At 42.1% G+C, this 15198-nt stretch overlaps 1 protein-coding gene across 4 annotated transcripts in view; it reads right to left on the bottom strand.

Moving 5' to 3' along the window:
- The window catches only part of PAK3 (p21 (RAC1) activated kinase 3), a 140443-nt gene that overhangs the window by 13789 nt on the left and 111456 nt on the right, over positions 1-15198 (bottom strand). For all 4 annotated transcript variants that reach the window (XM_063345611.1, XM_063345614.1, XM_063345612.1 and 1 more), the window contains 5 exons: positions 14096-14249; positions 12303-12340; positions 9560-9691; positions 8414-8576; positions 3275-3338 (listed from right to left, as the gene is read on the bottom strand). In XM_063345611.1, coding sequence (XP_063201681.1) covers positions 3275-3338; positions 8414-8576; positions 9560-9691; positions 12303-12340; positions 14096-14249 — 551 coding nt within the window. The remainder of the gene's footprint in view (positions 1-3274; positions 3339-8413; positions 8577-9559; positions 9692-12302; positions 12341-14095; positions 14250-15198) is intronic.

Here is a 15198-nt window from a genome sequence, read left to right as displayed (position 1 = left end):
GTATGTGGTTTTTTTCCAGGGAATGTAACATACAGTCTAGTTGTGCCTTCTCAGACCTCTTACTTGGAGCTATCTGCAAAATTCAGGCAACACCATGCACTCATTCTGAGAGCCCTGAATACACGTGACAGCCATTTGAGAAAAGGATCTAGACACATGCAAGGAAACTACTCTCCAGCCATCCTGCAAGGTCACAGCTAGAGCAGGTTAAGGCATATATTGTTTCACACATAAATGGAGAACTATTCAAAACAGAGGATGCTACAGCTTCTTTGTGTCTCAAGAGCTGTCAGCAGCTGCATGTGTTAGATGCACCATACACGAGAAGGACTCTTCATGGTGTCTGTGTTTTGCTTCTGTGGCAGACGCAGGTTGTGCTGCAGAGTCACCAGAAATAAATGGCATGCTCACCTGGAGACTAGACAGTGTGGCATTTTGTTTGCCATCTGCCTCTCGTTAAAAGAGGTTCTTCCCCTGCAATGATGTGAAGGGCCGGAAAGGCCACGATCAGAGGAAATCCCTTTGGGTTTAAAAGCAACTGTGGGGTTGTAAACCCTAATGGGGTTTCCTTCTGAGCTAAACCATGGGTTCACACTGCCAGCATTTAAGAAGACCCTGTCTGCATGGGCAACGAGGCCAGGGAGAGCCAGGGCAGGAATTTGGAGAAGCGGGAACATGCATCCAGCAAGCATCCCACTGACTGAAAACACCAAAATCAGTTTGTTCATTTTTACATGATCCCCTGGCTTGTTTGTTTACCTGCAGGCTGAAATATTTCTGAAGCATTTTAATTCAACAGGCACCAGAGACTGTATGTCTGTGTTGAGAACAATGTTCTCATTGGGCATGCTATGTATTCTTTTAATATAAATGCAAATGCATTTTCCTATGACTAATTGTCGAGATTAATCCAATTTGTTTTCATAAAAAGCCAACACCATTTATTCAGACTTGCTAACACTGTGCTGTACCTCCTGAGCAAAGTCCTGCCAGGGTTTATTTAAAACCAGCTTATTTAAATTAGGATGCTTTTGGTATGCTCCAGGCCATCTGTGAGGAGTTTAGATAAAGGTGAGTAATTTAAGTAAAGCTGTGAATTAATTGCAAGGGCTCTGCGATTCTGCATCACGAACTTTTACTTCTAAGCAACTGTAATTTCTGATCTGTATCTAACTTTTAAACGCTTCTGCAGTATCTTAGTTTTAACGCAGTTAGGCAAGTACCAGGGCCCACAATTAGATCTGTGTCACTGTGATGCAGTGCAGTGCAAGTTAAAAAAAAACAACGTGAGCCCAGGCTGCTCATGGCTCCATCCTAATTTGCCCTTCTAGCAAGAGCTAACACTGCTTGAGCAAACACGGCCTCTTGATCAAGCACTAGCTAACCAAGTCTTCTCCAGAGGCAGCAGCATTTTAAGTCTTCAACTGGAGAGATACGACAAACCAGAGACTCAGCACTGGAGCTGACCTGTTCTTCAGCACAGGCCTGCTGACTACCGTTCACTGCACAGCGGCTGTAAAACCATCATGCTGTTTATTAACTTACCAACTGTACGAAGCCATGAAATGCTACGCGCTGGTCAAGCTGCTTTTCCTTACATAAGGATTTGGTCTCTACCTGCAGTTCTCTGAGCAACCACGTCTGTCACTGCCTTGCAGTGCTCTCATTAGCAGCTACTACAAAACTGCTAATTTCCAAAGGCACCACTAGTGCCTTTGGCATAACTGTACCCAACTCATCACAAAGGCGGGCAGCTCAGGAACTGGCACCTGCATCAACTCAGCACATCAGCACCGTCTGAGGCAGTGCGTCTCAGCCCAGCCCTGCTGCAGACAGACACGCTAACCCCAGCCATGCAGCAGTCCGGTTCCTCCTGATCATCCTGTTTGATTACCTTTGTGATGATTTTTTTCTTTAGGATCTTTCCCCATCACTGTAAATTGACCTGTGGCATTACAGTCACGAGCTGGTTACAGCAGCACACTCACTCCTCTGTAAGAAGGGCATGCAATCTTCAGGCTGTACTAAAAGCTGGAGGAAATCAATTTAGATACCCTTTTAGGCCACATATTAGCCACTTGTCTTTCCACCAGTTGAGGCACCTTTGTACAAGCTCACTCCTAGGACTGTCAAAATAAAAGACTGTGAGGGTGATGGTCATATTCTCACGGTGACGGCAATAATCTGCTTCACACGCATGTTTATTCTGACTCTCACTTCTTCAGTTGACGCTTATCTTTTGAGAGACTGGCACAGCTCTAAGTGTCCGCTGACATTTTACAAGTGACAACAAGAACCAAAGCTTCGGGGAGAAAGCAAGCTGGAATCTGAGAAACGGGTTTTATACAATGAATGGAGCTACCCTGAGTTCAAACCTCATAAGGAGTTAAGGCAGAAAAATATCTCCTGATGTCAGCAAACAGCTTCTTCCATGCACTGACAGCAGCGTGACCCTGGTGTTACACAAATGGTGCTAGCCCTCCTGGAATTGCAACGCAGCCAAGGAAACTGTGACTGAGGGGGAGTCTGTCTATATCTAAAATCCAAGTCAGATGCCTAATTTTGATGTAATTGCTTTTGCTCTTGCCTCGTCACATAGAAAAAACTTCAAATCAATCCTATTTACAGTAAGCAAACTTGAGTTTCAAAAGGGAATAGCTTGGTTGATTACTTTCAGTAAAATCCTAAAGCCTGCACAATCCTTGATTCTCTCATCACGTATTTTGTGCATTGACACTGTGTTTATTACTGAATTTTTGGTTTTTACTACCTCTGCTAGAAAATAGAGCTTATTATTTAATCTCTGGTTTCAGTTTCTAAACTATGTGGTTATAATCCTGATCACTGAATATTTTTTTAGCAAAATATTTGGAAGAAGTGCTATTGAGAATCATTATTTATCTGACAACTATCAGGTGGTAAGTTCCTCTTTTAGGCACTGAAGTGTCTTCTCCTTTCTTCAGTGTGGCCGTATTATTTTGAGACACACAAAAATGATTTTTCCTAAGAAAAAAAGCAAACAGTTGCCCCACATTTGAGGGACAGTAGATCTTCCAGGTCCTGCTCCTTGCTGAAGACAAGACATTGCCAGCATCAAGTTGTCTTTGACAATGCCTTCTGACCAGAGTTATAAATTCTGACCAGTACTGACAGACAGGAGAATCTAAACCCAGTGTCTGAACATGTTTGGAGCTTGCCCAACTTCATGCTTGATATTACAGCAGCAAAAATACCTGGCCCGTGTTTTTGTATAAGTAACTGTGATTGGACTTACCCTTGGCCAATTTTTTCAAATCGAGTGTATTTCTTCTTAGGATCTCCCACACTCACAATGCTCCCTGAAAGAAACAAAATTAAAGATGCTCTGTTAATAATGGAGATAGCGCCTTCCAGCAGATCAAAAATGCAGCCCCACTGTCTGGGCTTGAGCCGTTTGTAGTCAGTTGGGTAATAACAGCAGCAGCAATAATACAGGGAGCTCCACAGCACAGATGGCCTCCATGAAGACTGATTTTCTACAGCCCTTTGGAGAGTTACCTTGACAGGAAACTAAGACCATGGAGAAACATTCACAGGAGACAGATATCAGAAAAGAAGCACCATCAATGCAAGTGTTTGCTGTCTATAAACATTAATGAGAGCTGGAACAACAGAGCCTTTATTTTCTTAGGAATAAATACTCTGTGTGATTCAACAGCAGGCTTAATACTTCCAAAGATTAAATGCAGCTTGGGTTCTGGAATCAATTTTTATGAACAGGTGCCATTTTCAGAACAGGAAGAATATTGCTAAGTGTTTCCAGGAGAGGATCTTCTCAACCTTTCAGCAGTTTGCCAAAAGAATGCCTTTACGTTTTCAAAGAATAGCATCTCATGTTATAATCAATAATTATGGGGCTTTAAGAACTATGATCCTCATAATTTATTGCCAGACTAAGTTCTGAAGAAGACCTGGCTTGTGCCATTTTAAGAACTCCACTGCTTGTCTTCAACCTTGGCTCGGTAACTAGCATTTGACTTGCAGCCTCAACACTACACACATGCTGATCTTCACAAATAGGCACCGCCGTGATGGATAACAAGACCAGCAATATTCCTCAGGCGCTAGTATTACACAGAGCTGCGCAAATGAGATGCTGATAATTTCATGAGTGCAGGCGATGCGGTTCAGAAGCCTGGCTGAGGCCAGATGGGATGCTGCCGCCTCCCGGCAGCTCTGTGCTGCAGCCGCGGGAAGGCAGGGCTGGCCCGGCCGGCACAGGGCTGGGACAGTCTGGCTCCATCAGCCACTGTGCAGCTCTTGTGCCACTGAAAGCTCAAACTAAAGCATGCACTGCATGACAGCTTCTTGCCCACTTGGAGGTGTAGGCAGTCTGAACAGGAAAGAAAAAAGCAGTAATTAGGATGCTATGTTTGTGTCAGACAAAAGCACCAAAATCTGATAAACTCAAACAAATATGAAGGAATAATTAAACAAAAATAATACTTTTTTTTTCTAGTCCGGTAGTTTCCTAGGTAAAGGAAAGAAAGCCTAAGGTGATGGCTCTATGCAAATTACTTCTAAAGATTTAACTTGGAACGTACACGACTGAAATACTTTCAGAAGATTAGTTCAGGAACAAAGACTTCCAGTGTTTCGCAGCATATTTGGCTGATCTGGCAATATTCCTGAACCACAAATACAAACACGTATTTATTTGTTCACCTGAGCATCCAAAACAAAACTAGGCGATTCACTGGAAGGAGGAACAAACACCCCTCTCCCCTGCTCCTCCCTGGAGCAGAGGGTTTTAGCATCCGAACAGCATCTGACTGGATGCCTAGCCAGGAATCCTGCCTGCCAGCATGGCAAGAAGATGGGGCATCAACATCATCTGCTCCACTCCCCGCTGACACAATTTTGCTGGCCTTGGCATGATCGCTAACGGGAGCTGCAGGAGAAGAGGCTTCCTTTGCCCCATGGTACTGGCTCCTCACCCGGTGCTCCAGGAACGGCAGCCAGTGCCCATGGCCATGTGAGCGCCTGCCCGCTGGCTGAGGCTGCCGACACAGGCTCAAGTCACCTGAAGTGGCCCTGTCCTGCTGTGCCAGCCTGCAAGAGTCACAGTAACTGGATTGTCTGGAGTCCAAGCCAAGGACATAACACTTTCAGGACCTGGTTAACTTTTTGTAGTTTCATCTCACTGAAATGTATAATGTTAAGACAAAGCTTTCATTCTGCTTCTTTACAGTGGCTCTGTACTACAAAATAACCCTTCAATCAAGAAGAATATGACCAGAGGACTCCGGGAGCCCCTTTTAACCGACAGGAAGACGGGATGTGAGATGAGAAAGCATACCCTCCTGCTCACACTGCTGAGCTTAACCATCCCCCAGACAGGGATCCCCATGAGACTGCCGTACAAACCCAAACACAGCCCTCATCCCGTGCTGGGCTGGACAACAGGAAGAACACCGTGTTGTCCATGTCTCGCCAGGTGCTATTTTCAGCTAGAACTGTGTATCTATCAGAACAGATATCAGAAGTTCATGGAAGTTCATGCTGGAACAGAATAAAGAAGTAGACTGCAGAACAAATATTTTGAAAAAGAATTTTCCAAACTTGCCACTCAATTTGCAGTTCAGATTTCTGGAGTTTTTCCTCAAACCTTGAGTAGCTGCTTTCACATGTTAGTTGTTTGTGGCCTGTTTCCTGTGCTTAAGCCAATGCACATCAAATATGACAGCGCTAAAATCAACAAAGTGACTGGTAGATGGCTCCAGTTCAGAGATGCACTCCCTACTCTGGATAAAATATAAATATATTGGCTATTTTGGTGTCTTTAAGTACTTTCTTTGGTCCTAAATTAAGTGGATAAGAAAGCAGAATTGGGCCACTTCTGTTTTTTAATTAAAGTAGAACATATTCATGATTTCATTACAGACAGAATTTTGTTTGATCTTATCTCAATATTACAGGCTTTACTCCCTAGTAAAATTTGTAATGAAAGTGGCTCTAAAAAAACCCAAATTATTTCAAGCAGAAAAAAATTATGAAAGAAATTTAAGATAGAAGAGGGCAGGGCACACCCTCCTAAAAGTAGCATAAAATCAGTTGTGGGGGAAGTAGGCACGGTGAAGAAGTCATACGAGTTAAAACAAAACAAAACAGAAAAAAACAACCACCACACATGCTTAAATAGCCCAGGACTATAATAAAAAGGCATCACGCCTGTTTTGAGATAGCTTCAGGAAAGGGTTAGGGGATTGAAACACCTCTCCTATGAAGAAAGGCTGAAGGATTTGGGTCTCTTCAGTCTGGAAAAAAGACGGCTGAGAAGGGATCTTGTCTTGTCAATGCTTCTAAATACTTAAAGGGTGGGTGTCAGGAGGATGGGGCCAGGCTCTTTTCAGTGGTGCCCGGGGACAGGACAAGAGGTAATGGGCACAAACTTGAGCATAGGAAGTTCCACCTAAACATGAGGAGGAACTTCTTTCCTGTGAGGGTGGCAGAGCACTGGAACAGGCTGCCCAGAGAGGTGGTGGAGTCTCCATCTCTGGAGACATTCAAAACCCGCCTGGACGCGTTCCTGTGCAATCTGCTCTAGGTGACCCTGCTCTGGCAGGGGGTTGGACTAGATGATCTCCAGAGGTCCCTTCCAACCCTATGGTTCTGTGATTCTGTGAAAGCACAAAAAGATTTTCATCGTCCACATCGCAATTTGCCCAAGGCAGACCTTCAGACCTTGCTAACTTGGTATCAAATTCTTAAGAAAGAAAAAGCATGAAAGCATGTAACAGTTCAAAGATATAATCCACAATAACTCAAGGGCTCAGTCCTAACCTGGCATACACAGAAGCTTGAATAAATGATACGCATACTTACATTCATGTATGCAGGGTACCTGCAGATCTCATGGTGGACGCCTGCCTCAAACAGTTATCCTCAGTTGAAGAGGCTATAATTCCTCCCCTTTATAAGCTGACATACCTGCATGTAACTATCTGCTCTGGAATGTATTTCATTGTGTCCTCCGCTAAAGCTACTGAACTTATCCCTGGATACTCCCTAATGGCACAGAGACAGTTCTTTTTAGCCTTGTCAACCTGCTAAGGGTGCAAAAAACTCTACACAAGGAGCTGAAATCTCGCAGCTAAGGAAGGTTTCAGCCTCTGCAGTCACACCAGCCATCAGTGGCAGGGCAGGTATGACAAAAAGGTTGGTAGAGCACAAGAACGAGCAGCGACAACCACTGTGGTGAAGCCACTCCCAGACTGCACCCCTTTACACGCACTTGCTCCCATTAAAGACAGAGGTTATTGGCTTTGAAATCAAACACAAGGAGGCGTAGATCAATCCGCTTTTTGTCCTAACAGTTAACAGTAGACACAGGGTAAACTGGGCTATGTTATGAACCCAACAATTTATTATCTGAGAACACGGCGCTGGCAGCTATTACGTGCAAAAAGCAGATTAAATTGGTTGTACTGCAGAATCACGAAGGCCTTGATGTGTTTTCCTAGAGTATGATCTGTGCAGGGGTTTGGGGCCAATGGTTAGGATTCTAATAGTATTAACTGGCTGGGAATTAGCTATGACAAAGTGCCATGTATCTGAGGAATACACAGGGGGTGTGCTGGAGGCTGGCTCCGGAGAAATGCTTGCAGTGCAGTTTTACCTGATCATGCCACATTGATGTGTCTCTCTGATACATCTTTATAAGCATAAAGCTAGGAAATAAAATAAGGATTATTATAAAAGTATTTTTTTTTTCCTTTTGGGACACATTGAAAACACCTCTTCCTCTCTATCCACAGTGTCAAATGATGTTCTTTTAAAGGAGCTCTCTCTGGTAAAAATGTAGAATTCTTATAAAAACGAACTCTGATATATTAGTAGAAGTAGCAACAATCATAAAAAGGACACCAACAGAATATGTGGGGCAGGACAGCTCCTTGAGCCTGAAGGAACCAGCTTAATGCTCCAGTTGTCTACTGGTAAAAAAAAAAAAAAAAACAACCCAAGAAAAAAACCCCCAAAACCCACACAAAATCCCAACAGATTTCTGCAAAGTATTTTGGCTCTGATGACTGGTGAGAAGTCAGGAGTCTAAAGAGAATTTAGGAACCCAACTATTCTGTTCAATTTGGCCGTGAGCACGCAGGAGTTCACTAGGTCATTCACTAGCTCACAGCCTTCTGCTCAACCAGAAACAACCTTGGCTTTTGCCTTTAGCGCAGAAGGAAGCCCAGGGGCATCCAACCCCGCCACAGCTGCCCTCAGAATACCCAGAGTGCTCTCTGGCTTCCTCTAAGCACAATAACAGTTTGTAAGTGACTGTGACACTAAGCTGAGGATGAACATTTGGTGCATATAATCCTGAGATGTGCATACAGTACACTGTTTTATCAGACAAGAAATACTGAATACATACTCAGTTTCTCTAGGATCTCCTCATCTGTCATCTTGGATTTTTTTCGCTGCCGGTCTGTGTTTCTGTACAAAGTGTTTGTGTTTGAGTTTTCAGGTTGGGGAGTGGTGGCTTCTTTAGCTGGTGCTGGTGCAGCGGCAGGTTCAATTACAGAGCGTGTGTAGATCTGTGACAAGAAATTATTTTGTGTCATAAAGGCGGTGTGCAGAGATGCCCCGAGAGCATATTTCAAATGCAAACCCTTAGGAAGATGCTGTCTGCCACACACAGGACTCTTAAATTTAAATGTTTGGTTTTGCTGTCCACTTCTCAAACTGAATGGGAAAAAATGAAAGGCTAGTTTTACAGAAGTTCATGCCAGTTTAATTTTCAATTTTCTTTCATTTTCTGAAAGACAACTGAAACAATGAGTTTACTGTGTTGCGAGGATACAGAAGTAGATTGATCCAGGGCCCCAGAGCCTTGTTCCTTGATGCTCCTGTGTTTTCACGGGTAACAAAATGACTCTTTAGTTGGTACACGTCTGAATAGAAGCAGGGAGCTTTTCCCTTTTCTGTTCATAACTGTCAAACTAACTTCTTGTCAGTATTTCAAGCTCTAGGGAGTGGCCATTAGGCACTGCATTCCAGTCCTTTAAAGACCTACCTTCTCTTTACGATACATAGCTGCGTAGGATTCTTCTCACCAAACTTCAGTTGTGTAAAAGTTAAGGGCATAGCCTAAGCTGTTCATTTAGCTAATTATATAGTCTGTGGAGAGGGAAAGGTACCTCCAGAGGACAGTTTCTCCTATGTATCCTGCTAGGGTGTGAACTGCATCTGATGACCACTCTCTCCACTGATGACAGAGAGCCTACACCACAAATACTTTGGACAAAATTGCTCACATTTACACCAGTAGCATTGAAAGACACAATGCTACCTCTTATCTGATACTAAGATAAATTCACAGACCCTATCAGAATCACAGGAAACTCATGACTAAATGTGAAAGCTCAGTACAGGTTTTCCTGGTGTCAATGGCTTGGGTGAAGCACTATGTCATGGTAGGACTCCAGCCCTCAGAGTCTTCATCTGCAAGTGCCGTCTGATCAGAAACATCAAGGTCTGAATTACGCCAAATACCAAGCTAACCGAAGCTGGGACTTACTGATTTTGTATGTTCAGGCCGTGGTGCGATAACAGGTGGTGGTTCATTGTCATCTTCCTCTTCTTCATCATCTTCATCCTCTTCCTCAGAAACAGAGGGAGCTAGCGGGGGTTCTGATGCTGTTTTTGTGCTCTGTGGACAGACAGTAGCATTAGTAACAGTCACCATTTTGGCACTTGGGAGGTTTGATAACTACACACAACTTTAGTCTGCTTGGAAATCAGAAACCCATCTAGTCACGCCTGTAGTCCTACAGCCCTCAGTTCTAAGTTACACGCGACACAGTACAATTTAAAGGTTACAAATTACCGTAAGTCTAATTTCTTAATTTGTCTCGGTGTTTTTCATTTTTGCTAAAAACAACTAAATCATTCCCATGCTTAGTCAAAGTCTAATTTCACAAAATGTAATGCTTGAATATATCACTAGAAATCACATCTAGTCGCTGGTTAATTGCTTTGGCATTGTGTCTACAGAAACGCTAACAGTTAATTAAGCTAACAGGTGTCTATTGGCTAGGTTAATTAACACACTTCAAAGTGCAAAGCCTCCTTTCATTGTCTTCCTGGGAATTTGGTTTTGGAGAGAAAGGCTATTTGTTTCTTTACTGTTTTACCCATGGGGTAATCCTATTGCCCGTTTCCAAGGTGCTGAATTTCTCTGTTTAGTAGTTCCTTTTTCAGCACCATCCTCCTCTTTACCTAATTGTAAGTTAACACATCGATCTTTGCACTGTTTGCCTGTTCCCTACCCAGAGCAGCAGTAACCTAGAGCAGATGCTGCACTCTCAGCAGCAAGGTGCCTCCTGCCGACCTGCCCGGGGCTGCCAGGCAGCATCCCCTCCGCTCCCCTGGGCTCCCGTCACAGACAGCGGAGAAAAAAACTCCTGTCAGGGTGCAGTCCACCTTCAGGGAGATGCCAGATACGGGGCAAGCAAGGCAAGTCTGGCTGATCAATTCTCTACATGTGAATTGAAGCCCTCAGTGAGGTATTTAGGTGAGCTGAACACCCCCCCCAACACCACCACCCTGGGGGGCCCAGCTGCTACTCAGAGGCAGGGGGTTATATCACCTTGCCATAAATTTGCTGGTGAAACAAAAAACTGAGACGGTGCCTTGTTAAGTGTTTACCAACTGCTTTAACGCTGTCGACAATATGCCACTTAGAGAACTGAAGCAAATCAAAGGCACTATTCTAAATATTCACATTTCATTTGCGTTATCTTTAAAATGGCATCAATTTGCATCAATTTGGTCCAGTATAAATACCAGTAAGGGATAGCAAGCAGGGAATGGCAAGACCTAATCTTTATGCCTGTGTTTTACTGAATAGATGACAGTATCATTGCCTTAAGTCACCTATACTTGAACACACTGTCACATAGATACGCACGGAGTACTGCATTTTCTGTGAGACTCAGTTCCATTACCCAACTTTCAAAGGTAAATGGTGAAACAGGCTATTAAACTGGCCAAAGTAGGGAATGATACATCAGACATTCTGAACACCAGTTTAAGGGCCAACTCTGGCAAGCAAGGGGTGCCCTAATGGGAAGGCGAACATTTCTTTATCATACATTAGATCAGTGTATAGCTTTCTATGCAACATTAGCACTTTGCTTAACATGGGGATAGCAGATGATGAAGGGAAAAATAAAGAAAGGAATAATCACATTTTTGTTACGTCAAATTCTTATAACTATTTTTTCCACTGGGCTCCATGCTTGGTTTGACAGCACCAAATTGTGCAGCTAGAACATACACAATGTCATATTATTTAATGCCAGACTCACATTAAGGAATGAAATGAAATTAAAGTAATTCCAATGACAGCTCGATCCTGTCAGAGTGTTGTTTTCCCTGTACTATAATATTCAGCCAACATTCTCTGAGTCAGTGACTTTTGAAAGCTGACATCATGACTGTCCATGTCTGCTAGAACAAAATATCACAGCATCTGCCAACGTGTCCATTCCCACTGGAAAGCCTTCCCACTGGAAGGCTTACTATGCTCTGGTGAACGCCAAACTTCCTTTTAAAAGTGTATTTTATTAAAGATAAAGAAAGTGGTATCAACTGAAAATCTGAAGCGTGAATATTCAAAGATGACTTCCATTTCATTATACACACTCTCTGCTGTGTAATCACAAACCTAAAACTAAGTTGCTTAACACTTGAAAATAAAGGCCAAATCCCCGTTCAGTCATTTGCTATTTAATGCACTAACACTAATAAATCTGGTCAATATTAATGTGGATGTCATGACTGCATCTCTGGGATTGCTATGGCAATCCAGTATTAATTAGAGCGGATGATTATTTAAAACTTTCTTTCAATGGTTCCAGTGAGTTACATATCAATTATAACCTTATTTATATTCAGCTACATATCCAGCTGTACTAAGGATAAATCATAAAATTTAATAGAAATGGATTCTAAGTTGTTAAAACTAAATTAAAAAGGGCTAATTAGGCAGTACTGTACATTGTTGCGCATTATATATTCCACCACGGCTAAGAACAGCAAGCAATCTTCTGTCTGCAAAACCCGACTTTCATCTGTTTAAAAGTTTTTAAACAGAAAATTAGAGAACAGACAGTGATCCCTTTTCTGCTGCAGCAAAGACACTAAAATGTACTTACTTTCAGCCTACAAGGCTGGAACTCTATCACAAAAGGCAAAGCTCACAGCTTGCTCCACAATTCTTAAACGCTACGGAAGTCAAAGGTTACTTTCACACTCACCGAAGGATGGGCTTCTATGTATCCATGGGCGCTTTTATCTGTAATGTGCAAGGGGAAAATGAACCAGATGCTGTTACAGAACTGCCCGTCGTAGGGAATCCCACAGAACAAGTAAATCCAAATAGATAGCATTTTTCTTTTACAACATCCCTCCAGTAGCAACAGTTATTTTACATAGCAAGCAAGATAACAGGACAATATTCTAGGTTATTCTTTTTCTAGTTTCTTGTATCTATTTTTTGCCCTGTTTTGCCAGTAAATAAAATAAATAGAAACTGGTCAAGAAAACGCAAATTGTTCTTTACAGTCAATGCTTCTGTTCTGCCCAAGAGCTAAAGCACCTTTTTTTTAAAAAAAAAATAAAATTGCATGCATCATTTCTCTTTAGTTTGTGGAAAATGTTTCCTCATAAAAGCTCCTGCAAAATTCCCCTTTGCCGTGGCAGTTCTATTCTGATATAGCACAGTAACAACTCCTAAATTCAGGAGCATACACTAACTGTTTTTAATTTTGCATTTCATCACAAAAGTAATTGCTATTTTAGCAAACATTAAGTGTCAAGTTAGACAGTCAAATCTTTTAATTATGGAATTTAGAATAAAAGATGCTTTCCCTCAAAAGGGGAGAAATGTTAGTAAATTCTGGAGATAACTGCACAGTTTTTAGAAGGACTTCTGAGCAGCTCTCCTGGTCTGCATTTGGGAAGTTGTATTGGTTGATCCAGCAAATTGAGGAAATTACAGACTCCCCTCCCACAGACTATCGTGTGTAGGGAACCAAACCACGGCAGGTTCAACAACAGATGCTGTCCACACCCTGTTGGATAGAGACACCCCCTTATTAGCTGAAGCTGTTGACATGAGCTTTACTAAACTAGTGGTATCTTAGTGGTATTTTTGTTCAAAAATTAACTCAGTTATTAAGAAACAGCAAAAGAACCCATCGATACAAAAGCCAGATGCGCTGCACCTAGTAAAAACTTCTGCTTACATGCTAGATGTGTCACCAGCCGGAATGTATGGCAAACAGAAAGAATGAGCCAAAGAAAATAAAAAGGCAACTGCAGCACAGACTTGCTCTCTCATTTTTGCAAGGCTACACTGCAATTTTGCAGACTGTACATAACCAAGGGAAAAAAGGACACACACACCCCTATCACATTTGCAGGCTTTTGGACAGTAACATCTAAAATACAAGTATCTTCCAGGAATGAGCATGCTACGGAGGTTGCTCTGGGCACTGACACCTTCTCATCCTTGGTGGCAACATTCCTCCTCCATCACAACAGCAGCCGCTCTAGGTTTGGTTGTGAATTTATGCCTAGCAACCTCATCTTCCCTACAGCTAATGCAAAAAAAAATTGTCAAAAATTCTCCTCTACCACAAATCTATCACAAAAAATCCTCATAGTCCCTAACCTATTGCTCAGAGGATGCAAGAGTAACTCATAAGATGAACTAAACAAGTATATCCCCTACCCCAATCTAAACACTGTGAAGGAACAAGGATGGAAAGAAACAAAAGTAAACATGACCTTTGGCCGTAATGCTTCTGACTAAAAACGGTAAAGATTGTTCCATCTCGTACCTTATTTAGCTCTAAAAACAGGCAACATAGAAAAGTCACCCTTTCAGTGACATTTAGGGGACAAAGGGAGAAATAGAATTCATTTCAGTAGTATTCCACAAAGCAGAATTTTTTAAGATTGCTTCTTGACCACTTGAACATTGAACTTTGGTCCGACTCATTTTGGGGCCTGCCATTCCCTTTTCCGCGGTGAGATGTCAACTTACCTCCTGACGTAAAGCTCATGTATTTCTGGTTGTTAACTGTTTCTTTGGAATCATAAAATTTTAGAACATCTAGAACAGCTTGTGGGTTCTTCTTCTGCTCCAGTTTTGTTATGTTGGAGGTCTGTAGTAGCCTGGCCCACTGCTCTGGAATGCCCTGTAGGTGTCAAGTGGAAAGAACGTGGATTTAGAACATTTAACAGCTGCAGCCTCACAGATCTTTACCAAGATCCCATGCTACCTGTAAGATTACTTTCAGAAATTTTGATTGACACTTTACAATTAAAATTAGTAGCTTATACATTAGATGCAATCACTTTCTTCTCTATCAAAATATAGAGCTAAAACCGGGATCCAACTTTAAAAAGAAAAGAAAGTTATGACTGTGATAGGAAAAAAAGTGCATGAAACTCATCTCTAAATCAACTCTGCTCTTCCATGGAATAATGAGTTAAGGCTTAGCTTGTTTTCCTGGTGATTCAGTGCAGACATAACAAGACTATTCTATATTTGTGGACAACACAGTATTTTAGGAGCTTTACACTGGATTTTTAATGCTTAACAACGCAAACACATTTTGCTGAGATGATCACTGCTGTCTGATTAAAGGGTAAACCCCACTCTGATACAATTAATTTTCAGCACACCAGGGAACACTGCGGGGTTAAAAATCTGTGTTCAAATTCTCAAAATCGCAATGCTGAATTGTACCACAGCTGCTAAGGATGTCTCTTTTTTGAGCTCCTGTAACTCTGTAGGTTTTCTACTGTAAATATACAGAAACCAGGGACTCAGACAACAGGTTGAGAGTGCCAAAGCCTTGCACGAATTCTTGGACATCTTACAAGTGAAGGTGGCGTTTGAAAATTGATCCAATAGCTGAAAGCCCCAGCTCTGCATTTAAATTATATTGGTGAAGAATTGCTTTAAATATCCAGTATAATTTCCTAAATTTGAAATCCTGTAATTTCCCACATTTACTGCACAGCCAACATCTACCAGCAAATTGTAAGGCTTACTGATGAAAAACTACACCTGAAGTACATTTAAACTTAGCCTTGGTGCCACCCCAATCTAGGTAAACACTTTAATATAGCTTCTTCCTA

Source organism: Chroicocephalus ridibundus, chromosome 9 (genome assembly GCF_963924245.1).
Source record: "Chroicocephalus ridibundus chromosome 9, bChrRid1.1, whole genome shotgun sequence".
In the NCBI taxonomy this organism is placed as follows: Eukaryota; Metazoa; Chordata; class Aves; order Charadriiformes; family Laridae; genus Chroicocephalus; species Chroicocephalus ridibundus.
The sequence above is the reverse complement of the archived record's forward strand: the minus strand, read 5'-3'. Positions and strand labels throughout refer to the sequence as shown.